Source organism: Chenopodium album, chromosome 6 (assembly GCF_948465745.1).
Source record: "Chenopodium album chromosome 6, dcCheAlbu1.1, whole genome shotgun sequence".
In the NCBI taxonomy this organism is placed as follows: Eukaryota; Viridiplantae; Streptophyta; class Magnoliopsida; order Caryophyllales; family Amaranthaceae; genus Chenopodium; species Chenopodium album.
The window spans coordinates 6,676,952-6,702,064 of record NC_137839.1 but is presented as its reverse complement, the minus strand read 5'-3'; the positions used below and the strand labels follow the sequence as shown (position 1 = coordinate 6,702,064).

General features: G+C 36.3%; 4 protein-coding genes across 4 annotated transcripts; 3 read left to right on the top strand and 1 right to left on the bottom strand.

Annotated features, from left to right (window-relative positions):
• Positions 1–1,492: 1,492 nt before the first annotated feature.
• LOC145636588 (uncharacterized) lies at positions 1,493–7,139 on the bottom strand. The gene is made up of 3 exons (XM_081688165.1): positions 7,089–7,139; positions 3,625–3,888; positions 1,493–2,120 (listed from the first exon to the last, which is right to left on the bottom strand). The coding sequence occupies exons 1-3, from the start codon at positions 7,137–7,139 to the stop codon at positions 1,623–1,625; spliced, it is 813 nt and encodes a 270-aa protein (XP_081544291.1). The 3' UTR covers positions 1,493–1,622.
• Positions 7,140–7,181: 42 nt separating this feature from the next.
• Positions 7,182–9,442, top strand: LOC145635764 (protein FLX-like 4). The gene is made up of 3 exons (XM_081687117.1): positions 7,182–7,745; positions 8,599–8,738; positions 9,003–9,442. The coding sequence occupies exons 1-3, from the start codon at positions 7,285–7,287 to the stop codon at positions 9,224–9,226; spliced, it is 825 nt and encodes a 274-aa protein (XP_081543243.1). The 5' UTR covers positions 7,182–7,284; the 3' UTR covers positions 9,227–9,442.
• Positions 9,443–12,633: 3,191 nt separating this feature from the next.
• On the top strand, positions 12,634–17,848 carry LOC145635763 (cyclin-dependent kinase C-1-like). Its single transcript, XM_081687116.1, has 13 exons — positions 12,634–12,765; positions 12,852–13,025; positions 13,834–13,915; positions 14,035–14,125; positions 14,212–14,241; positions 14,411–14,520; positions 14,637–14,709; positions 14,794–14,914; positions 15,046–15,163; positions 15,916–16,055; positions 16,155–16,212; positions 16,671–16,741; positions 16,824–17,848. The coding sequence occupies exons 2-13, from the start codon at positions 12,916–12,918 to the stop codon at positions 17,356–17,358; spliced, it is 1,539 nt and encodes a 512-aa protein (XP_081543242.1). The 5' UTR covers positions 12,634–12,765; positions 12,852–12,915; the 3' UTR covers positions 17,359–17,848.
• Positions 17,849–18,745: 897 nt separating this feature from the next.
• LOC145634429 (cytochrome c oxidase subunit 6b-3) lies at positions 18,746–24,855 on the top strand. Its single transcript, XM_081685853.1, has 4 exons — positions 18,746–18,899; positions 22,412–22,500; positions 22,628–22,709; positions 24,602–24,855. The coding sequence occupies exons 1-4, from the start codon at positions 18,891–18,893 to the stop codon at positions 24,653–24,655; spliced, it is 234 nt and encodes a 77-aa protein (XP_081541979.1). The 5' UTR covers positions 18,746–18,890; the 3' UTR covers positions 24,656–24,855.
• The last annotated feature ends 258 nt before the right edge of the window (positions 24,856–25,113 follow it).

The window sequence follows — 25,113 nt, the reverse complement described above, 5'->3', positions numbered from 1 at the left end:
TTACGCAAAACGAGGAACTAACTTTATTTTTTTGCTAATTCCGAGTTCAATTTGGACCCCTAAGAGCTAAAATGGCCCCTAAAACCTTAACTGGAGATTTTTCGACATGTAAACCGATGAAAAAGTTGAATCGGGCTACAATTTATAATTTATACAAACTTTTGGGCTGCAATTTGCAAAATTCGAACTTTAAATGGCTGCAATTTGCAAATTTTTCTTTTCAAAGGTTAAATTTTTTAATTTTATTTTATTACCACCCAAATCTCTAAAATATTTATTTCACTTAGCTTCCAACTGACTTAGGCCGTTACTATTTCCATTAGTTGGGTTTAGCCACCGTTCAACTACCTTGCAGCCACCCCTCCACCTCAATGCCATCCTTCCCTCAACTACCACCCCTCCCCTCAACTACCACCCCCTACTGGCGCGAACCCACCCCCTCCCTTTCAATTCCCTCACCCTACACAGCCAACGAACCCCCTCCCCTTAACTACCACCCCCTACTGGCGCGAACCCACCCCCTCCCTTTCAATTCCCTCACCCTACACAGCCAACGAACCCCCTCCCCTTTCTTGCTGCCTAGACCCTACCCCGAACTAAAACCACCCCCTTTCCCCTTCCCCGGCCCCCACCAAAATTTGCCCCTCAGCCCCCACCAAAATCGACCCCCTCCCCTACCCTTTTTCGGCCTTCCCTAACCCTAAACCACCACCCAAAACCACCCAAAATGAATTTAGGGTTTCGCTTATGGTGGTTTTGGGGTGGTGGTTTAGGCCTTTAAGGTTAGGGATGGCCGAAGGGTAGGGGAAGGGGAGGGGAGTCGATTTCGGTAGGGGGAACGGGGAGAGGATTCCAATGGGGGAAGGGGAAAAAGGGGTGGTTTTGGTTTGGGGTAGGGGCCGGGGCAGAGAGAACGGGGAAAGGGAAGGGCACTACAAGAAAAGGGCCGTTTTGCGACGGAAATAATTCGTCGCGCAAACTGGCAAAATTCCGTCGCAAAGTGACTTTGCGACGGATTTCCGTCACAGGCATGGCGTCGCTCGAACTTTCGTAGCAAACAGTCCTTTTGTGACGGAATATCCGTCGCAATTCGTTTTGCGACGGATTTTGCGACGGAAAGGTAGTTGTAGCTGAAAACAACATTTGCGACGAAAATTCCGTAGCAAGAGGAATCATTTTGCGACGGAATATTCCGTCACAAATTTTGCGACGGAATGTATTTCCGTCGCAAAATGGATTCTTTTGCGACGGAATAGTCCGTCACAAATTTTGCGATGGAAAATAATCCGTCGCAAAATACTCCATTTTGCGACGGAAATTCCGTCGCAAAGTTATTGTAATTTTAATTTTTTTTTTTTGTATTTTGTTTTTTTTTCCTGGAACCTGTATTCCTGCAATCCTGTTTAATTTTTTTGTATTTTGTTTTGTTTTCCTGGAACCTGTATTCATGCAATCCTGTTTAATAAAATACGTGCATTTAAAATAATTTCAGTCAAAAAGTCCACGCCCTAACATAATTCAAATATATACAACACGTAGCCGTAACTACCAAGTACGGTACATGATATAATTTTTAAAACTACAATGTCATCCATATACAAAAATCGAAAAATGACACCTAACTAAACACAAGCTGGCTGTCCTTGGCCTGCACCACCACCACCACCACCACCCGGGTCGTTCCTGGGGTCTCGAATCTGAGGCTGAATCGTAGAACAAGTGAAAGGAGTGGTCAATCCTGTAAATCTACTGGCTAACTCCTCTAAGAACTCCTTGTTCTTCCTCTCGATTTCAGCCATCCGTTCTGCCACTCGAGCCTCCACTCGAGCATCGAGCTGTTCCGCCACACGGCTATCGATCTGGCTCTCAATTGCTTCCACCCTCTCATTCAACTCCTTGTGGAAGTTTTCCTGCATTTGAGTTATGACCGACGGTACGTATTGGCTGGAAGAACCCGATCCTCGTCCCCTAGATGTGCCGTAGTACAAGTCAGCACCAACACCAAGACCTCTAACACGACCCTTCTTATTACGACCACCAGCCGCCTCAAAGAAAATTTCATTTTCAGACAGTTGGGAACCCTGGGTTCTTGATTCCTCCTGTCTGTGTTGGTACGCCTCCTGTAACAAACAAAGGATATACAATGCAGAAATAAAAATAAAGAATGAGAACCAATAGTTTGAGGCTTGATATAGTTCATAAGTGGCAATATAGGTTCACTAGGTCCTAAAACTAGGAAAATTGGGTGAAAATGGGGCGTTTTTGGTTCTAACTTGTCTATTTCTCACATTTGTTATCTAATGAACCTATTTTTGACCTTAATACACCTAACTAACATAGTTACTTGAGTTTGAGGCTTGAAATTGTTTATAAGTGGCAATATAGGTTCACTAGGTCCTAAAACTAGAAAAAATGGGCGAAAATGGGGCGTTTTTGGTTCTAACTTGCCTATTTCTCACATTTGTTATCAAATGAGCTTATTTTTGACCATAATACACCTAAATAACATAGTTACTTGAGTTCGAGGCTTGAAATAGTTCATAAGTGGCAATATAGGTTCACTAGGTCCTAAAACTAGGAAAATTGGGTGAAAATGGGGCGTTTTTGGTTCTAACTTGCCTATTTCTCACATTTGTTATCTAATGAACCTATTTTTGACCTTAATACACCTAACTAACATAGTTACTTGAGTTTGAGGCTTGAAATTGTTTATAAGTGGCAATATAGGTTCACTAGGTCCTAAAACTAGAAAAAATGGGCGAAAATGGGGCGTTTTTGGTTCTAACTTGCCTATTTCTCACATTTGTTATCAAATGAGCTTATTTTTGACCATAATACACCTACCTAACATAGTTACTTGAGTTCGAGGCTTGAAATAGTTCATAAGTGGCAATGTAGGTAATTAAACACACCAACATATGTACCCAGAGAACATTGTAGAGAAATGAGACGCCAAGATATTCCATAGAATCAAAAATATTGCATACATTCACCACCTAAAGTGAGATTAAACGTCAAAGGACAGTCCCAACCGGGGACTATTCAAGACATACTCCTAATGTGTATGTCTTGAACGGGTATCTAGGAATAAGAAGATGCAAATGCTTTCAAATCTTAGTGAACATATATAATTAACATACATACCATAATTGTTTAATTTAAACAAGTTTAAAGCAAGTGATGAAACACATATAATTAACACACAATTACCCACATTCAAATAAACATACATACACTAACATGTATTTTTAAATTAACATATATTTTAAACTAATCTAACATATATTTTAAACTAATCTAACATATATTTTAAACTAAACTAACATACATTATAAACTAACTAACATATATTTTAAACTAAAATAACATACATTATAAACTAATCTAACATATATTTTAAACTAAACTAACATACATTAAACTAATTCTAACATTGCAATATATCTTAAAAATTAAACTAATTCTAACATTGCAATATAAATTAAACTACACTACACTAAACACAAGTAATTAAATAATAAAATTTAGTTACAAATTAAATTAAAAAACATAATTAGAAAAAGTTAGGGTTTACATTAAAATTAAATTGAAAACAAAAACAAAGGGGGATAGTGGAATACTCACCGGGATTTGAGGGTGTTGTGGCGGAAATCCGGCTGCCGGAAGGAGGGTGGTGTGGTGGCTGCACACCGCCGGCGAACGGAGGGGCGTGAGTGGGCTTGAACGGAGGGGGTGGCGTGGGTGGGCGTGAGTGCGCGTGAGTGGGAGTGAACGGAGGGGGTGGGCGTTAGTAGGTGTGAGTGGCCGGATTCCGGTCGTTCCGGTGGCGACAGCGGCGGTGAAGTGGCCGGATTTTCTTTCTCTCTCTACGCTTTCCTCTATCTCTCTCTACGCTTTCCTCTTTCTGTTCTTCGTTTTCTTTTTCTCTCTCCTTCAGCGAAACTTCAGTTTTTTTAAAAAAAATTTAAAAACTTTTTGCGACGGAATTTCCGTCGCAGAATCCGTCGCAAAATGTTTTTTTTATTTTTTTTTTAATATTGTTTTGCGACGATTATTTCCGTCGCAAACAAACTTTTGCGAGGGAATAAATTCCGTCGCAAACTTTGCGACGGAATTTCCGTCGCAAAAGTTTGTTTCCGTCGCAAAGTTGCGACGGAATTTATTCCCTCGCAAATTAACCCTTTTTGCGACGGAATTGTAGTCCGTTGCAAGGTTTCCGTCGCAAAATGACCTATTTCTTGTAGTGGGGGGGTTCGTTGGTGTAGGGTGGGGGAAAGGGAGGGGGTGGGTTCGCGTCGGCGCCAGGCCGGCGGGGGGGAAGGGTGGCAGAGTGGATGGATTTTTTTTTTATATATATTTATTTTTTATATATTTATTTTTTATTTTTTTTTTGTATAAACTTAATGGAAAATAAATATAAGTGGTAGTGAAATATTAATTATTTGATTTTAGGTGGTAGTAAATATCAATTTTTTTTTTTTTTTTTAATATATATACTACGTATATTTTTATTCTCTTACTTTCTAGGGGTTCTAATCGAGCGAGTCGATATCACGAATTCATGAGTTGCTAGTTTAAAGGTTTGGCCTCTTGAATTTCAAACTTTTATTGATTATATTTTCTTCTCTTTATATAAAATTTTCCTAGTTAAGTGTATTAGTTTGAATTTATTAAGTTACAACATAAAATTTTATTTTTGAAGATTAAAAAAAAAAAAAAAGAATAATATTACTGTGATTTTTTTTTGGACATTTAACGAGTTTCATTGATTCAAACGAGCACGATCCAATTAGAGTCGAATTTGAGCTATTCACAAGTTACACCGCTCAATATTGTCTATTATTTGCGGTTTATATTCGGTTCACCATTTGAACTAATCCGGATTCGAGGATGGTAGTTATGTTTCAATCCCCTCCCAAGTTTCAATTATTATTACGAGGGATTGAACATGCGTTTCTTCTTACCATATGTAGCCCTAATCGTCACTACATCAACCGCCAAGGCGCCAATTGTTTGCTCAATACAGCCAACAAACCTCACCCCGTAAAATAAAAATTAAAAAAAAAAAAAGACGTCACGCATTGGTCTTGTGCCAAAGAGGCCGATTAAAGCTTTCGAGGCTCCGAGCAGGGTTTCCCAGCTTCCGTCGACGGAAACATCTAACCCTATTACTCGTAAGTGTTCTTCTCTTTCCTAATTTTTGTAATCTGAATTTATAGATTGTTTTAAGGGCTACTGAAATTTGTCAATAATTTACATTTTTTAATATAAAGTTTGAATCTTTGAACGCTCTTTAGAATTTCATAGTTTGGGTGAATTACCGGAGATAATTGGGTGCATGTTAAATTAGAATGATAATTTATGTGATTCAATTCTTATGTTTGTTTGTTGATGGGTTTGAATTTGATTTTGTTTAAGATGATGGGATGGTTAATTAATTAATGCAGTAATTAACTTAATTTGATGGCTTTTTGCTCATATTTATGATAATTTGTAAATGTGGATTGATTGATTGCTGTGGCATTTTCTTGATTTGTTATTGTGATAAAAAAGTGTGAAATGGTGGTTTTATGAAGTATTTATTGTTTTGATTTTTCACATAATATGATGTTAATTAAATTGATAATTTTTGGAAAATATCTGTAACTGTTGCTACTGATTACCACAAATTGATGACTGATGCACCGGGGGTGTAAATGTCAATGGAGAATCGACCCGAGCTTAGAAATTTAATGTTTTAGTTGTGTTGTAATGAAAACATAATACAAGTATGTGCTTTAGTAAATGATATCCGGGGATAATATTACCCCCCGTTTCTTAATGCTCTTGATGCTTACGACGGAGTATTTGCACAAGCTTTAAGAAACGAAGAAAGAGAGTGAAAAATTGGGGTTGCAAGTGGCAAAACTAGGCTCTTTAGTTGTGGGTTGTGAAGGTAAAAGATTATTAAGTCACAAGTGTAAGAACAAAAAGGAATGGACTTATGGTGAAAGCTTAAAGAACAAAATGGAGCGGAAGTAGTACTTCCTTTGTACAATATTGTTGCACATTGTACATGCCAAACCTTTCTCAAAAGAAAAAGGCAATGAAAGCCTTTTGGAAGGCAGACAAATCCCTTGGACTCACATACAACCCTCAATTTTGATTGAAAATTAACAAACAAACAAACAGAAAACATAATTTTGATTGATAATTAGTAGATTTTCTAAGATTGGAGAAGTTGTGGAGGGTAATATTAATAACTGACTATTTAGATTTTGGAAAGCTTTATCTCTTAGAGAGTGTGTGAGGTAAGGATGATTTTCAAGGGTTATGCGAGGGATTAGTGGCCTTTGTTGCTGTGACACATATATACTTTAAATAGAGTCCTCTCCCTCCCCCTCAATGTGTTTGAGAGATATGAGTGTCAGGTGCTAGGTTTAGGGGTGTCGGCTTTCTTCTTCTCCAGTAATTGCCAATTTTTTTTTTCAAGTAGCACAAAGATTGAACAGAATTCTTCTGTTTGTTTACTACAGAATTTATTTATAATCCAGGTTATATTTTTTTAGTTCAAAAATTCATTGATGGAATTTGATACTCATTATACTTCTTTGATAATAGCTGATTGGATATCATTAGTTGGAGAGATGAGAGTAATGGAAGGGCCTTTCATTCATAAGTCTGAAAGGCATTTCTGATAATGGTTTGAGGTTTTGTCATATTGGTTGCCTCTTCAGTATATTTTCTTATGTAGATAAAAGAACTACGAATCAATAATAATTGGTTTCTTGGCTTTCTTCTTTTCGTATGATCCCAAGTTTGTCGAAGTTGTATGATTTAAATTCTTGTTTGAGCCGGAGGTTCTCCTTATCAATTGTTCTGTACATGGCCTATATTGTACATGCAGTTGCTTTATCAGTTTACTTAGAAGACTGCAAGAATATTTAAGGTAGGAGGTTTATATTATGAATCTTCCTTGAACTTGAGAAACAATGTGATATAAAATGGGACTTAAACCTGTTATACATAAATGTGCTTTAGCCTTGTTCTCAGCTGCATGTTCTGAATATCTTTTGCTAATTTAAAAAACAAAAAAAGGGTCACTATACCTGGGATTTTGGCCACTTACAAACTCTATTTTTGAACACAGAACTGTGCATTGTTCAAATGTCATTTCTGAGTTTTGCTTCGACAGAAAACGCTCTACAGGATTGATAATATTATTTCTGTGTTGATGAATATGTGCCTTTTGTGCTAGCGCTCCAGGCAGAAGCACTCGTTTTAGCCTGAGTAGATTACTTGGAGATGTCAGGAAGAGGTCATCTCACGATGCCTGGGATGATGCGGCATGGACAACCACCTGGAAATAGCACACAGATTGGTGAGATAGATCATCTTGTAATGGAAAATAAGAGATTGGCAACATCAATAGCAGCTATGAGACAAGATCGTGCCATGGTTGAAGAAGAAATACGTAGAATTGGGGCTCACATTAGAAGTATTGAGACGGAAAGTGATATTCAAATTCGGGTTTTGCTTGAGAAGATTGCAAGAATGGAGTTAGGCCTTAAAGCTGGAGAGAGTGTGAAGAAGGACCTGCAACAGGCCCACAAGGATGCACAGAGCTTAGTGGCGGCTAGACAAGAGCTGACATTGAAAATTAAGCAAGCAAGTCAAGATCTTGACAAGTGGCATACTGACATTAAGAGGATTCCGGAATTGCTCTCTAAATTGGACAGTATGAAGCTGGAACACCAGCGTCTACGGTGAGTGTTGTCTGTGCTTGTGTTTTAACATTGAAATCAATTTGTAATTTTCTAGACCACGTAGTATTGGCAATGCAGTAAACAAATAAAGCCAGCAAGTTCTATAAAACATGTGCATGCGTTTGTACAATTATGAGTTTGCAAGTGCAAGCTATGTCATTTATAATCTGGCTTCCCTGTTGGATATTAATTCATTTATTTGTTTGTTTGTTTATTTTTTGGAGTGTTGCTTGACTTGCTTCTGCAGTGTGTGGACTTTGGAATATGGCAATGGTTCTGCTTTGCTGAAGTATATTTTCCATATAATTCTTTCTTTGCATCTTCTTTGTACTTTTTTTTAACTAGCAAAGTTTTAGGTTAGATCTAACATTCTGGATTGGACTCCATGCAGTAAAAGGTAAATAGCCATTACTTTGACATAGTCTAGTGAAAGTGAATTGAATTATTTAACTCCCGAGGTTCTTTTAGATCTCTTTGAGCAGAGTAACCGAGATACTTTTATGATAGCATACTACGGTGATCGATTAGGAAAGTACTAGTTGATTTTTTCTTTCTTTTTTTTTTTAAAAAAAAAGGTGTTAATTTTAGCTTTGGACCATTTAGTTCAATCATACTATTTTTGGGTTGTTGGCTTTTTAGCTTGATGTTTGCTGTTATAGAGGCTGAATTTGTTTGTTGTTATAGAGGCTGAATTTGTTTGTTGTTGTACTCCGTGCATCAATTATCTCATTTTCATCTTCTCTTTGAATTTATCTCCTCAATTTCATTGAAACTCTTATGTCATCTCTTGTTGTTGTATTCACATTTGACTTTGGACTTGATTATAAACCTAGTGACTTTGTTTCTTTTGAAGTTCGGCCTTTGAACATGAAAAACACATGAATCTTGACCTTGTGGAACATATGCAAACGAAGGAGAAAAATCTGGTCAGCATGGATAGGGAGGTAGAAACCCTGCGAGCCAAAATACTGGATGTGGAGAAGAGAGTGCAAGGTTATTCTTTTCGGTTTTATATTGTATACTTTACATTTTTGGTGGAAATTTTGTTTTGGCTATTTGTATATATATATATATATATGTACAAGTATCTCTTAAATTAAGGAAACAAACAATGAATATCCTATCTCAATGAATCTTACTAGATATACAGAATACCCTTAGGTTTCCATTGGGGTTTAAAAGATTATGTCGTTTTAGTTCTTTGGTGGGAATTTTTTGCATTGCTGACAGTTCTCTCATCTTTGTGTGTAATTCCAGAACCCTATGACAGCACACACCCAAATCAAGATGCACAATACCCTTCTCTATACCAGAGCAATGATCTGTATTATGATCCATACAGAAGAGCAGCAATTGAAGGAACGGTTTCTCATAGCAATTCTGGTGAACCATCACCTGCAGTTGGCGCCATCTCCCATCCGCATAGGCATTGGGTGGCTTATGATCCAAAGTTCCAATCTTTGCCCGGCAATAGAGATTGAAGCTATGAAACTGTAGTTTTCACATGAATGTATTGTTTGGGCCAGGTTTAGTGTTCGCTGCATTTACAACCCCAGTATGTAGATCCAGAGACGTGGGGTTCCTAGCTAACAATTGTAGAAACAAATTGTCAGGTTTACTCCTTAGCAACTACCATTCTTGAAACGGTAGATTGAATTAATGAGCAGTTGAGCTTATGCTGTTAGAGAAATCTTGCTTATGCTGTTTGAGTGTTTGAATGTGTATGTGTATATATCTATATCTTTCACTATTTCTCACTCCCCTAAATTGCAGCATTTGCATGTCTTGTCATAATGTACACTATACAGCAAATACGAATCTCCCATTTTCACCTGTGAAGGTACTACTAACAAGTAGCGACAGGGACATATACCGAGACAATGACAGAGTTCAGGGTCCTCTGATCTAGAGAACTCTTATCCTCCTCACCCCTCCCAGCCCCAACCCCGCATCCTCACCCACACCTGCACCCACACCCACACTCCAATACCCATCACTCCTCCCGGTCATCACAGTCCCATGTCCCTTACCCAACCAGCTAACTTTTGGCACTAATTCAAGTCAGAATTGATGAGATGTAATTGCAGGCAAAGTATGTTATACGTTTCAATTGGATCTAATGGAAGCAAACATCTGGAAACTGGAATCTGACTAATAGATACATCTGCATTCAGAGGTAACTTTCCAGCATCAATTGATTGGGGTGGAGGCAGCTCTGAAGAGCAGCTCCCTTAGGCCCTTGCGCGGTTACACTCCTATTGCTCCCGCAACTTACAAATCTTTTACTCCATAGCAATTACTAAAGTTACAGGCTCGATACCAAAGCACAGCCCATCATTCTTACCGTAGTCTAGGAGGATCTGAACTAGTATGTATATGTAGGAGCATCTTGCTCATTGAGTATGATACTATGATTAATCCTCTGGAGAAAATTTTGATCACTTTCACCCAAATAAAGGCTTTTAAAAAAGCAGTGTCACGATACTAGCATCCGCGATGGTTGCTAGTGAGAGTGGCCACACCACACATTAGAAACGAGCAAACCACAACGCCACATACACAATAATTGTAAAACCCTTAAGAAAATGATGATTAAGTGGAAAGATAACAAATAAATCAAACAACATTCTAAGCTAAACAAATAAACTCACATAACAAAACATAATTGAAACTACTTCAATTCATAACAGAATGTTTATTTACTTGTGGTAAACCTTCATCTATCTCGATAGCTTGACATCCTCCATACACTGGAACAAGACTTCCGATGGTCAATGCTAGAACCTTATGACGAAGAGGAGCCCCAGTGAATGTCAAAAACCTCTCCATTGTTTTATCTTCAATGTCATACCAAACACTACTTTTAATGTTTAGTGTATGATTATCAAATTCATAACAAGGCATGAATAATATATTTGTAGACTGCAAATTTTTCCTAAGCAAAATTTCTCCTCTTGTACCACAATCATTAGGAAAAACAACAAAACATCTACGTAAAGGGATACTTACAAACTTCATCCATGATTCGTGAACTCCATATTCCTTCATCATCCAAATTTCGTGTTTACCCTTAAAATTAATGGTAAAACACAAACACCCATCATAAACCCCTAGATAAAAATTTGCACAATCAAGATCGTTGTCAACAAGGTAAGGAAGTGGTAAACTAACATTAGGCAATGGTAAATCATTGTCAACCCATTTTTTGGTCTCAAGATTGAATACTCCAATACGCGTCTCTTTGTTTGTTGGATAGCGGTACAACAGATGGACTAAATGGTTGTTTATTAGAACACCATTGTTACAAAGGCCGTAATAATGATCTGGATGTCTCATCAATGTATCCGACGATTCATCAACACATCTCCAAGAATCCGCCTTTAAGCTATACACCAAAGTTTTTCTATGGACGACAAGATTGTCCCAGTAGTTAAAGGACGAGTAATGAAAATCAAGATCAAACCATTGGTTTTCGTCGTTGTAGTAATCCACAACAACAATCTTATAATCATCATTTACACTGTCATAACCAAATCCAATACTCGTGCAAATCATATTTGTACGGTAACACAAGTCTGAGAATGTCAATGAGATGTTAGACTTAAACATACCAGTACATGGATTAAAAATCATCAATTTTAACGCGATCTTACTATTATTGTTTTTTTTATCCAACCAGTTATAATCAAAGCGACGATAGGATCTAAGGCAGATTAAACCATTGCAACAACCCACAACATGAATGTCAGATTTGCCACTGCTGATGGGTTTAGGAAGTTCGAGACAATGATGAGCCTGGAGCTCGGGTGAATGCACTGAACTCAAATCTAATGAGTATAAGTGATCTGTTGTCGCCTTCAGCAGCTAAAAAGATGACAAAGCGGTTGGTGCCGGAGGTGATGGAGTGACGGAGATGAAGGTTGATGAAATCTTTGGAAGAAATATATGTTTGGAAAAATTTGTTGATGCATTTAAACCTCATTAGGGTTTTTGTAGGTAATCTATGGAGTATTTCGTACAAAAGTATATGTTGCATATCCATTGTAGCCTTAAAATTATCTCGATTATATAAGTGTAGCTGTTTAGGTGCCCTCTACTTATATATATAAATAAAAGGCACCCTTACTTTGGTTAGGATGTCCTCAAAAAAAAAAAAAAAACTAAAAAAAAAACAAAACAAAAAAAAAAACTTTGGTTAGGATTGGTCGAGGTCAAGCCCAATTTTGTTTTTTTAAGTTTTCCTGCTAAACTTTGCTTTATTATTATTTTTTTTTTTGGATTTTTGCAAAATCATTAATTATATGATTAACAATTGGGCTATGTTTTTCAAGAAACCACTACTCCTTATATTTAAATTTCAATCGTCACTTTTGTTTCAAAAAAAAAAAAAAAAAAAAAAAAAAAAAAAAAAAAAAATCGATTTACCATTTAATTAAAAAATCGAGCATGACTAAGGAGTAAGGATTTATCTAATTTACTTTATAAAAGAAACAATATTTTTCTTTTGCAAACATTTTTCGCTCAAGTCTCAGCTAAAGAAATTTAGTTCATGTTGCAAAGTGTAACAAAGTTAAACAAGATTTTTTTTAGCCTTAAAATAACAATCTTCAAGTGTTGCGTTGTTTTTATTTATTTATTTTTTTTATTTAACGCGGAATACTTTTAATGTTGTCTATTAATCAATTGAATTTATTAAGCCTTAGGTAACTCAACTTGGAGTATGTATATGTAAATAGTATAAAAGTCAAATAGATTAAGTAAAAAAACGAAGAAAGCATGACAACATGTACTCCGAGTATTTTTTTTTTATTATTATTATATTTTTTATAGGAAAAGTCTAAGCTTGCATAAACTATTTCTAAAGATACTAGATGTTCAAATTATTTTCTTTCATAGAGCACGAAGTACAAACTTTATTTAATGAAACCACTTCAATAAAATCTATTGATAATTAGAATCTCTTACAGTACTTTGTGTTTGGATGAATTCCAACCCAATTCCTAAAATAAAGAGGGAAAAGGTATTTATACTAAGTGTTGAATTTCAATTTTTTTTTTGTTGAAGCTATCTTTTTGTACACTCTTTCTGAAACAATTTTAATTGCAGTGAATTCTATAATTACAATTACGAAACCCTAGTTTCTCTCCTCTCTTCTTCCGCAATTACTGCCATGGCGGTGGCAGCTCCCGGCCAACTCAACCTCCATGAATCACCCGCTTGGGGTTCTAGAAGCGTCGATTGTTTCCAGAAATTGGAACAAATTGGTGAAGGAACTTATGGGTATTTTACTAATTTTATATTTTTTGGAAATTTTTTCAAATTGATGTTTTTTTTTTTTTTTTTTTTTGTTAATTGATGGGTTTTCTTAGTTGTTTAATTTTGAATTTTGGGTCTATAATTAAGAAGTTTCCTCATTGGGCATTGTGTTCTACGAATTTGAATTGTGTGGGATTGTTAATTTTGATGTAATTATGGAACAAGATTGGTGTGTTTTTGTTTGAGAATTTACTCTTTTGATGCAATGTTTATGATTTCATCTAGTTTTGATTGTCTTATTTCACTGGGGCGGGGTGAGATGGAGACAGGAGATTAGATGAGTTGGTGTGAATTATATTGGGAGTGATTTTAGTTTGTATGAAAAGAAAAAAGATTATTTACTGCCCGACTGGTGTTGGAATACGGTTCGCCAATTTAAAGATGAAATTGTTGATGGGTAATTCAGCTTTGGGTGTTTTGACAATGGGCACGCACTTCTTGATTGAGTGAAATTCGAATGTTCACTTTGAGATTTTTGGTATATTGAGTTGTTTCTGGATTGGTTTTGTTAGTTTGTGCTGTATTTCTGTTGCTTGTTCATTGATTAATTAGTTTTTTGTCTGGCCATGAACTTTGCTTGATCTTTCCATGCTTGCATGATAGAAATGTATTGAATGTGTTTTACCCCGATAAAACTTACATTTATATGGTCCTTACCACGAGTAATATCTCTATTTACATAATAGGATACATATTTTATGGCTTTCTTTAAATGATGCGTACAATGTCATAGTGATCTGATGATATTTTCTCTCTGTGTTACTAACCTCAGGCAAGTTTTCATGGCTAAAGAAATTGAGACTGGAGAAATTGTTGCTTTGAAGAAAATAAGAATGGACAATGAAAAAGAAGGGGTATGTGCTCAGGGCAGCAAGCTCTATGTGTTGCTTTCCAAATTTAATATACTTGGTAGCTAAACAATGTATAAAACTTGATTTACTAGATGTAAAATTAATTTTGATTACTGCTTCAGTTTCCAATAACTGCCATTCGTGAAATAAAGATTTTGAAAAAGCTGCATCATGAAAATGTGATACAACTAAAGGAGATTGTAACATCCCCTGGTGAGTTACTCTGACCTTTGGCCTGCTAACAACTCTACTATGTTCTTCCAAAATTTTGTTTTTACGGTATGCATGCTCTATTTCAGGTCCGGAAAAGGATGAGCAAGGGAGGCCAGGTAATAGACTATGATATCCTTCGCATATTATATTGTTTCTATGCATATATATATATATATATATATATATATATATATATATATATATATATATATATATAACCTTTACTACATGTTATTTGTTTTTCAAGTTAGCTTAGACTATGTGGCCTTTGAATTCTTGCTGCAGATGGTAATAAATATAAAGGTGGAATCTACATGGTCTTTGAGTATATGGATCATGATTTAACTGGTCTTGCTGATCGTCCTGGGATGAGATTTTCCGTTCCACAGATCAAGGTACTATAAGTCTGTAACAAGTGTACTGAACTACTGAATTCTTATCTCCTTTTGACCAGATTCCACTTTTTTTTTTAAAAAAAAAAAACCTGAACGAGCAATATTTGTGGTTGCAGTGTTACATGAGACAACTTTTGACGGGACTTCACTATTGTCACGTTAACCAAGTACTGCATCGTGATATTAAAGGTCTTATAATCTCTGATTTTGGTGTTTGGTTTGTTTGCTGAGTTTAGGAGTATTAGGACCCTGTCTGATATATGTATATGTCAGGTTCAAATCTTCTCATTGACAATGAGGGGATGCTAAAGCTTGCAGATTTTGGCCTTGCCCGCTCTTTTTCTAGTGATCATAATGGGAATCTCACCAACCGTGTTATTACATTGTGGTACAGGTGTGTGGTTGATTTGAGGAATTAAAATATGGGTTTATTGATATCCTCCATTATGTTATTCAAAGCCCTTTATAGATCTTTATCAACTTTTCATTCTTGGTCAGTATTTAATCCTTTTTTAATTGAGGCAGACCTCCAGAACTGCTGCTTGGTAGCACAAAGTATGGTCCTGCTGTTGACATGTGGTCAGTTGGATGTATCTTCGCAGAGCTGCTCCATGGAAAACCAGTATTTCCTGGCAAAGATGAGGTATAAATGAGGAATAGGAGGCTGGTTTAAGCCATGTTTCCCTCTCTCTGTAGAGTTTTTATTTTCCTGTATGTATGCGTCAGCGGCGCTAGGGAAGGAAATTTATTTAAAATGACGATAATCCTTCGACAAATGAGACAAACGAAGCAATAGTAAGAATTTGACAATTGACATGCTGATTTCTCTCTAAATAGAAGCTCTACCTATCCCGATTGTAGGTGCTATGGCTAGATTTTAGAGTAGATGCTCAAACAATCACTTAGCCAATTGTAAGTGGCCAAACCACTACTTACCCCAATTATTAGTGTTTACCAAGGTAGAATTTTGGGTAATAGATTACCTTTCATAGACAGCTAATAAATCTAGATTTTGGGTGGTTAAACTGTAATTAAATTTTAGATCTGGAAGAGCAGTGGCTTCTTTAGCACATTTGTGGATATTGGACTTTAGCAGAACTGTCAGCATGTTTGCCAGTATCTTGGAGTGGCTGTTGTCTACTTTCTTGGGTTGGTCAGGCTAAACTTCTAAAGCCATGAATTGACGTCATCAATTGAGTCTTGGGTTTGATCAGCCTAGTGTCATTTGTCGTATCTTATGCAGTGATTCTTGTTGTGTTAGGTGTTACTATGTGATGCCCTTGGCTCTGAACTGCAATCCTGTCTTTAGTAGTATGAAGAGCTGTGTTTTCCCTACTACTTACTCTGGCCTGTGTGATGCATGATTTGATCTTATTGTGTATTGCGCTATTGTAGCCAGAGCAAATAAATAAGATTTTTGAGCTTTGTGGAGCTCCAGATGAGGCCAACTGGCCAGGGGTTACAAAACTCCCTTGGTATACCAACTTTAAGCCAAATAGGCCAATGAAGAGACGTCTGCGGGAGTATTTTAGACAGTATGTTGATTTTCCTTTTTCCTGCCTTGAAAAGACAATAACCATTTCCAGTTTTGTAGATAGTCACCCTAATTTTATTTTGAAAATTTCCTGTGGCAGCTTTGATCGACATGCTTTGGAGTTGTTGGAGAGGATGCTGACACTTGATCCAGCACAGGTAAAAATTGGCAAATTACCTATGCTTAAAATCTTTCTTGTTTGATTCTTGCAAAATGTTGGAGAAATTAACTGAAGTAGGGAACAAATATTTGATTATTTGGCTAATCAAATTTAGTATTTTTCATTGTCCAAGTCCCATGTTAAACTCTCATTTGAAAATGGTTAAAGATTAATAGAAGTTGTTAAATGGAGTGTAACGAAAAATGAAAAGTGGATAAGTTATTCAGTGAAGTAGTTGTATGAGAAAGTGACGGGATGCAAAGAGAAAAAGGTTCTTAGCATGCTTATTTTGGGGACATTCTAAAATAGGAAGTGTGAAATTTTCTATGGGATAGAGGGATCTTGTTGCTTGTCATTTGCTTTGCTTCCATAGTTTCTAGTCTTTGTTTTGTTTAGATGAGCTGATTTGTCTTTCTTTTGCATATTATGACTCATAATTATTTCATATTGGTTCAGAGAATTTCTGCAAAGGATGCACTAGATGCTGAATACTTCTGGGCTGATCCATTGCCTTGTGATCCAAAGAGGTTCTTTTACTTCTCTGTCTTGGATATAATAGACCAATTTTTTTCAAGCTAACCAGCAAAAACTTAATTCTTTGTAAATCAGTTTGCCAAAATATGAAGCATCACATGAATTCCAAACAAAGAAGAAACGCCAGCAGCAAAGACAACATGAAGAAGCAGCAAAACGTCAGAAACTTCAGCATCCCCCACCACATACTCGTCTTCCACCTATTCAGCAATCTGGTCAATCACATGGTCAGATGCGGCCTGGACCTAACCAGCCCATGCATGGTTCTCAATCGTCAGTTCCTGCAGGGCCTGGCCATCACTATGGAAAACCTAGAGGGCCCTCTGCTGGAGGCCCCAACAGATATTCCCAGAGTGGAAATCCTAATGGTGGATATAATCACCCTAATCGTGCAAGTCAAGGTGGTGGCGGAGGGGGCTATGGAAATGCCCCCTACCCACAGCAAGGGCGTGGCCCACCTTATGGTTCAAGTGGCCCACGTGGTAGTGGAGCAAGCGGCTATGGAGCAGGTGCACCAAATTTTCAGCAAGGTGGTCCTTATGGCGGTTCAGGTACTGGCCGAGGCTCAAATATGAATCGTAATCAGCAGCAATATGGTTGGCAGCAATGACATTACGAATCCTAGATGAGGTAGAAAGGATCATGCTGTAGGTTGAGCATTGAAAAACTACACACCATATAATTTTTATTTTGTCCAAAGGGATCTGGTCATGGCCTTGAACCTGGAAATGTCAAATAAAATGAGTTAAGGTTCAATTTAATCAAAGATTCTCCTGGCCATGGAAAACGTTGAGGATCCAAGTTGCAACAAGTGTGTTGGTGATTCTCGTTGATGAATTTATCAGTGTATTACATTTAGGACGTTTTGTGGTTGTATCTATATTTGCTGCATTTCAGATATGATGATTGAGCTTAGTATAAGAAGTTGGTGGAGGTGTGCTCTTTATGTGCTAATGCATCAGATAGCCTGCTGAGCTAAGTTGCTACCTTCCCCTTCCTTTTGCCCAGTTTGTTGGGCTGATGTATGGTTCAAATGTTCATGTTGTATGAATACAATAATTTATTTTTTGATATATAAAATTACCTTGTTGGTTGATTGATATCTTTGATTAGCATGTGCTTGATTTTTAATGCATACTGAACTTGAATTATTTTTGTTGAGTTTAAATAACATTGAAATCAAATTATTCTAATGACAATCTAAATATTTCTTACTAAACTCAAATCATGTTTATATTTGGTACTTGAAGTAGAACACGGCCTTAATTGATTACATAAACCACATGCCCTTTCAAATGTACTTTTAAAAAATTGATATGTTCCTTAAATATGAGAAATGTAAACATGTCAATTTGTTTGAAGTATATTCATAGTTTTTGCGTCATAAACTTATAATATGTCCATTTTTTCAGGTTTGTATAAGGCATGTCATGAAAATTTAATCATAACTTATTTTTATTTAAGAAAATATTATATTATTTAGCAAACTTTTATACTACAAATTTTAACTTTGGCCGGTTCTTTGAGTTGAACCGAAGTGAAATAGAGTAATAAATCAAGCTCATTTGACTTCAACTAAAACTCTTCATTGTACTAAGCTTGAATTCAGCCGAACCAATTCAACCATTCCTTTTTGACAAATCTAGTCTACGTGCATGTTCACATTTATTGAACTGAACTGAACTGAAGATTGAACTGATTGGAGCTGAACTGAACTGAACTGACTGGAGCTAACTGAATTGAACTGAGCTGAAATGAATATTTTATGAGAGAGAGAAATTAGAAGCTGAACTGAACTGATTGGAGATGAACTGAACTGAATTGATTGGAGCTTAAATGAACTGAACTGATAGGAGCTAAACTGAACTTAAATTAAGTAAATGTGTACAAGCGTGCAGTTGTGGTTCGTAACCGTTGTATTCTTCCTCTTTGAACTCCATAATCCATCGAGTCAGTTAGTCTCTCAAGCCCATTTACCTTATTGCTACCAGGTTGGGCCAAGTCAAATAAAACCAACAAATGCTTTGTTTTCTAAAAGTACCATTAACTTCATTTTTCTGCAATTAAGAACAATAATCTGCATATTTTCTCTTTCCTCCTTTCATCGTTTTGCTTCTCACTTTCGTTTGATCTGATCGGAAAATGGACGAGGTAATTCTCCCTGTTCTTCATCGCTATGAATTTCTCTTTTATATTCTCCTGAATCTCACGCATTTTATTTATAATTTGCAATTTTAATTGAATTTTGCGATTAATTTTGCCAATTTGAATTCTGTTATTGGGTGAATGCATTATATGATTATGTTCGAAATTATCGATAATTTCTACGTTTATTTGTGGAATTAATGCAAGCGCGGTGATTAAGTGAAATTTCTACGTTATTTTGCTTTATTTTTGAATTGAATTACAATTGAAATTTCAATTTTTGCGATGTTTATGATTTTGGGCAAAATTTGTTATCTTTGAGTATTTTGCACGACAGAAACTATACCAGAGCTTTAATCCATATTACAATATCTCATTAATAGCAAGAACTTGTTTCCTTCGAGACAAATGATAGTGATATTACGCCCTTGTAATTTTGTGAAGCTTTATAGTGTGTTTTGATCGATTTTGAGGGTTTTCCTGAAGAGATGTGATGAAAAGGTGTCCAAAAATACTCCTAAACATGTATTTGTAGTGAACGTTTCGCGTTTCATTTTAGAGGTACAATGGGATTACAAAAGCCTAATGCTGGCTGTAATGCACATAACCTGTAGATATATTTTGAAAAGAATGAATAACTAAGCAAAAATGCAGCTTCATATAATATAAATGCATAATAGTGATTGGTCTTACCTTTCTTCCCCCAACCAAGAAAGAAACAAGGAAGAAATATAATATGTATTAAATGGTATGGACGATGTAAAACGTCTTCCATTCCCTATGATTCCTCCTCTATTCTCAAATTTTTCTGTTTATGTTTTGATTGGACTAGTTGTATTTGTTCAAACTTCAAAGACTATCTTTATGGGCGGCGGGTAAGTGGCATTGTCGAGCTTTGATCAATTGATAAACTAGGAACTATGAAGATTTGCAAATATTTCAATCAATCAATCAATCAAAGCCTTAATCCCAAAAGTGGGGTCGGCTAACATGAACCAAATATGATTATTCCGTGTAGTCATCAACATAAATCTTTCTCCTCCATCCCTTACGATCCAAAACTTCATCCTCACGTAAATCCATGCACTTCATATCCTTCCTCACTCCTTCCAACCAAGTCATTTTTGGTCTCCCTCTTCCTCGTTTAATCCCTCCATGATCCCACTCTTCCACTCTTCGCACCGGTGCACCCACGGGTCTCCGTCTTACATGTCCAAACCAACGCAGACGATTTTCCCTTAATTTATCTGCAATGTCTGCCACACCTACTTTCTTGCGAATAACCTCATTTCTGATTCTATCTCTTAAAGTGTTTCCACACATCCACCTTAACATGCGCATTTCCGTAACCTCCATCTTTTTAATATGCTCTTTCTTAGAAGCCCAACATTCTGTACCATAGAGCAACACTGGTCTTATGGCAGTCCTGTAGAATTTTCCCTTCAACTGTAGGGGAATGCTGCGGTCGCATAACACTCCCGTGGCCGCTCTCCATTTAAGCCACCCTGACTTAATTCTGTGGGTTACGTCTTGATCAATGTCACCATTCTTCTGGATGATCGACCCAAGATACTTAAAACATTCACTCATGGTCAAATCCTTTCCATCCAAACTCACCACTTCATTGCTTGTCCCCCTCTGAGTGCCAAAACGACATACCAAATATTCAGTCTTACTCCGACTTAGCTTAAACCCTCTAGATTCCAACCTTTGCCTCCATTGCTCCAACTTAACATTAACCCCGTCCTTAGTCTCATCCACCAAAACGATATCATCCGCGAACAACATACACCATGGAACCTCATCTTGAAATGGTCTAGTTAATTCATCTAGAACCGTTGCAAAAAGAAAAGGGCTTAATGCAGACCCTTGATGCAATCCGATTGTAATAGGGAAATCTTTTGTCAACCCTCCGCATGTTCTCACATTTGTTGACACATCCCGATACAAGATTTGCAAATATTTAAAGAGTTAAATTCTTTAAGTACTCTTTTTGAAGGGAGGCTTAATCATCATGTATGTAAAAGAGTTGCCAAGTGCTAATTATAGTTCATTGACTTATATACAATATTATTGAATTCTTGATCATTGTTTGGTTTTACAATGACTTGTCAGATTAGCCTTGAGGAGCTCTGCTATTACACTGACTTATTTATGTGATATGAGACTTCTAATAAAGAGCATCATTGGACATTAAGGGGATACAATAATACGAGTATTGAATTATTGATCATTGTTGGTTTAGGGATTTTGGTTGATTGAATGTTGTGATTAAATTGATTGATAGAATTGTGCATATGTTTGGCTTGATAGGAGTAGCTAACCTAGATTTCCAAACTGGATTGCATTGTAGTTCCTAGTGACATGACCACTTGATGTAGGGATTAAATTTATTGATTATCCATTGTGTTTGAGGTATATCTTATTTTTGAATTGTGGATAGGTAGATGTTTATAACTCTCCACTTATGACAGAAAATTTGGAAGATGTGATGAATCTGTGAGGGACACTTTTTATGAAAATGACCTAAATTACATTGATTTTGAATAGACCCCAAGCACATAATGGAATTGGAATACTTTTCTAATGTTGAAAAAACCATGGGTGATGAAATTAGAGTGTGAGAGATAGTTCATTCTGGTTTTTGAAACACTCGTTTAGACCATGCTGCCAAAAATATGCTCAGATATTTGGTCTCGTCATGAACTTGTCACCTACCACATTTCAGACAGCACCCAAAAAAGGGAGGGGGGGGGGGGGGGAGCTGATGTCCCACATTACTCCATCATTCTAATATATTTTGATCAAAGCAGACACAAAATACTGAGTAATAGGAATCATATTTGAAATCAAAAGCCTGCTGGTGGAGAATAGGTTTATGAAAAAGTAGGAGTTAATAGTCTGGGATTTATATAATGATTGGTGAAGAGAGACGCTTTATAATCAGAAATTTGTTTTAAAAGACAATTTGAAGGCAATTATATATTCATTCTATTGCTACAATTGTTATGCATTAAACTTTAAAATCCTATGTCTTGGTTACCATAATTAATGAGAGTCTGGGATTGGGGGTTATTGCAGGATAGTAATTTAGTAATTTTTCTAGCTATTTTTAGTGAAGAATTGGGAGGGAAAATACATATTAAGAGCAGGAGATAAAATTAGGGATTATAGGTGAGGTAATCATTCTATTTGCACTTTATATAAGCAGTAAGATAGGAATTACCAATTTACCAGTACTCTTTGAAAGAAAATTTCAAGAGTCGGTATTATCAAAGAAAAAGTTCATGTAAAAGGTGGTTCCCATTACAAAGAAAGTCTTAAAAGGTGGTTTCTTCAGAAATAGAAATACGGAGTGTATACAAGTAAAAGTTATTGTTTCATAAAAGTATGTAGACTATGTATCATATCATATACACATTCAATGTTTTTGTAATCAACAGGACAGGTTCATCTTATTTACATGTAGTTCTGCTACCTGTTTTTTAATGATATTATTTATGTTTATTGGCTTGCAGATCGAACTGAAGACTGCTCCAGCTGATTTTCGATTTCCAACTACAAATCAAACTCGACACTGTTTCACCAGATATATTGAATTCCACAGGTATGAATTCTGCTTTTTCTGGCATATCCTGCTTATGCGGATGTATGAATTCCTAATTTTGTTAAGGATACAAATACCAGATGAATCTATTCCAACCTGGATATTGTTTAATGGGTATTTATCTCAGGTGCACAGCAGCTAAGGGTGAAGACTCCGATGCTTGTGAAAAGTTTGCCAGATTCTATCGTGCACTTTGTCCTGGTGAATGGGTAAGTCCTATTAATAATCCAATATTACAGGCTATACATGGTTTTTATTTATGAATTGCTGTACTGAGGTCAATATTATCTTCAAGTTGATCTTTAAAGATCTTGTCATTAAGATCCTAGTCAACTTATTTACGTTCTTTCCTATTTCCTTCCCATGAGGACACAAATATATCCTTTTTGTTATAACCTAATAGCAAATCAACTGAAGTCATTTATCACAGCTGATTCTTTGTTGGTTCCATTCGCTCTTGTTGCTGCAAACCCATATTTTAAAAATGATCTTGAAAGTCCTTTTGGCATTTTCTTGGCAAAACTTCCACCAATTGATCAATGAGCTTATCATTTCCTCCACATACCCTGTTGAAGATGGAGAAAAACATGGCGTCCATATATCTTTGTGATAACTGAAGATGGGAAACTTTCTGTCATCCATTAATTGCTTGTGCCTCATGGTATTATGGTTGTTGCAAGGAATTTTCTCTCCATGGTATTCTTATGGTTGAGAGTCGATTCCTAAGGAAAATGAAAGCTTTGCTTGTCTTATCTGTCCATTCATCATGTGACTGTAGAATCAAAAGGGCTGATTTGAATTGCAGTTAAAATTACCAGTTTTCAGTGTCTTGCTTTAACCTACTCACAACAACAGTATTTACTTCTATTTCAATCTTATATTCGCTGACTGAGGGAGATTAAAACCGATCTCTGTGCATCCATCTCAATCCAAACAAATTGAACTGACACCTATTTTAAAATACCTCCTTTATTTTACTACGCACGTAGAGAATTAAAATCATAGCTAGCACAGGACTGGAGGAGGGTTGTTCAGGATTCCAAGTATTCAAAGACAGGGTCGATACCTTTTCTTCTAAGCGCACCCTCCTCTTTCTAATGGACCTGCTCCACTGGAAATGACTAGGGTGAGGGACGAAAGATCAAAGTATCATAAATTCATAAATGGGATATATATCGTGTTCAAAAGGCTTAACAGCACCATGCTATGGAAAATTAACCAAAACCTTTTGTTTAGAACTTTTCACCATTCTCATGCTGAAACCTAGTTTATTAAAAAAAAATGTCATATTTCTCTCTTTACCTCACTACTTAGCCAGTTAGCCCCCTCTCCTGTTCTTCGGAGATTCATATAAACACCTGTGTGCATGGTGCAACTAAGGGTATTTTCGTTTGTTTTGATGATTATTGCTCATTCAATCATCATTCATCAAATAAGCAAAAATTACCCTTGGGTGCACCTTGCACCCAGGCATATATAAGCATTTTCACCTATAATTCTCTAGCCATCATTCTTATTAGCCTTTGTTGGAACATAAAATTGGTGAATATATTAAGTGTCTTGATTTTTGTTGCCTATAATAAAAGGTTTGAAACCCCCATCCTATATTTTATTTTGGTATACTCTATCCTCTTGATGAAGAATGGTGATACTGCAGTCAAAGTGGATCCATTTCTAGAAGTTGTAACAGTGGTGGTATTTGGGGACTTGGGGTAGTTGGAATAGGATGGAGTGGCGGTCTGGTGGATATATGCTGAAGTTAGTGGTGGTTGGATAGAAACCACTAAAAGGGGGCACAGTTGGTTTTTGGCCATATATGATTGTTTTGTAATTACTGTAATGTTTTTCATTTTAGAGTAGTAGTACGAATAATTCCCTAATGGGTGGTTTCTTGTCCTTAATCCTTAAATTGGAACCTTAAAAACAATCTTAGTAATGATGACCAACAAAATGAGCTTAGTAATAGCAACCAACAAATTGGCTGCTATAAAAATTTTATGCTCTGTACTAATGTTTTCTCATGCAATGTTTCCTAGTGTTGTGAAGGCAATTATTTGAGACGAATATCACATATTGATGGATTCCTTGTAACTGTTGGCAGGTTGATCGCTGGAACGAGCAGAGGGAGAATGGGACTTTTCCCGGGCCTCTGTAGTCACTAAATGCTTGATAAAGATCAATCTTTTGGCACTTGGAAACTTTAAATTGCTCTCGATTTCCCTCAACTAATCACTTTTTTTTTCCTGAACTTGGCTGGATTGATATAAATTTCCATTGAAATTCTGGAATTTTATCCTCATTGCTGTCCATGTGTGACTTTCATTGTTAGTTTCAGATAATGGTTATCTTTGATTGCGTTGCTTGTGTATTGATTTTATGTTTTCGACCATGCTATTGTCAACCTGAGCTCATAAGTTGATCCAAATTTGGCTCAGAACTTCTAAGAAAGTTTATCCTTTGTGAAGTTTTGAACTTGATCCAAATTAAACTTGATTTCATTTTAAATGTATAAATGAACCGAGTATATTTCCACGCTTTGGAGTATTTTCACATCTTTGTTAACTTCCTAGAACTAGTCTTTTGGTCAAAGATTGGTGAAAGAAGTGTAAATTC

Excerpts from the sequence above, each read along its gene's own strand:
- LOC145636588 (XM_081688165.1), bottom strand. The coding sequence starts at position 7,139 with ATGCACAGTTCTGTGTTCAAAAATAGAGTTTGTAAGTGGCCAAAATCC. Across the intron at positions 3,889-7,088 it reads GTAAGTGGCCAAAATCCCAG|AGAGAGATAGAGGAAAGCGT; the intron begins GTATAGTGACCC and ends AGGAAAGCGTAG. Across the intron at positions 2,121-3,624 it reads CACAACACCCTCAAATCCCG|GAGGCGTACCAACACAGACA; the intron begins GTGAGTATTCCA and ends TGTTTGTTACAG.
- LOC145635764 (XM_081687117.1), top strand. The coding sequence starts at position 7,285 with ATGTCAGGAAGAGGTCATCTCACGATGCCTGGGATGATGCGGCATGGA. Across the intron at positions 7,746-8,598 it reads CTGGAACACCAGCGTCTACG|TTCGGCCTTTGAACATGAAA; the intron begins GTGAGTGTTGTC and ends TTTCTTTTGAAG. Across the intron at positions 8,739-9,002 it reads TGTGGAGAAGAGAGTGCAAG|AACCCTATGACAGCACACAC; the intron begins GTTATTCTTTTC and ends GTGTAATTCCAG.
- LOC145635763 (XM_081687116.1), top strand. The coding sequence starts at position 12,916 with ATGGCGGTGGCAGCTCCCGGCCAACTCAACCTCCATGAATCACCCGCT. Across the intron at positions 14,126-14,211 it reads GGAGATTGTAACATCCCCTG|GTCCGGAAAAGGATGAGCAA; the intron begins GTGAGTTACTCT and ends GCTCTATTTCAG. Across the intron at positions 14,710-14,793 it reads ACTGCATCGTGATATTAAAG|GTTCAAATCTTCTCATTGAC; the intron begins GTCTTATAATCT and ends TGTATATGTCAG.
- LOC145634429 (XM_081685853.1), top strand. Across the intron at positions 22,501-22,627 it reads AGATATATTGAATTCCACAG|GTGCACAGCAGCTAAGGGTG; the intron begins GTATGAATTCTG and ends TATTTATCTCAG. Across the intron at positions 22,710-24,601 it reads CACTTTGTCCTGGTGAATGG|GTTGATCGCTGGAACGAGCA; the intron begins GTAAGTCCTATT and ends AACTGTTGGCAG.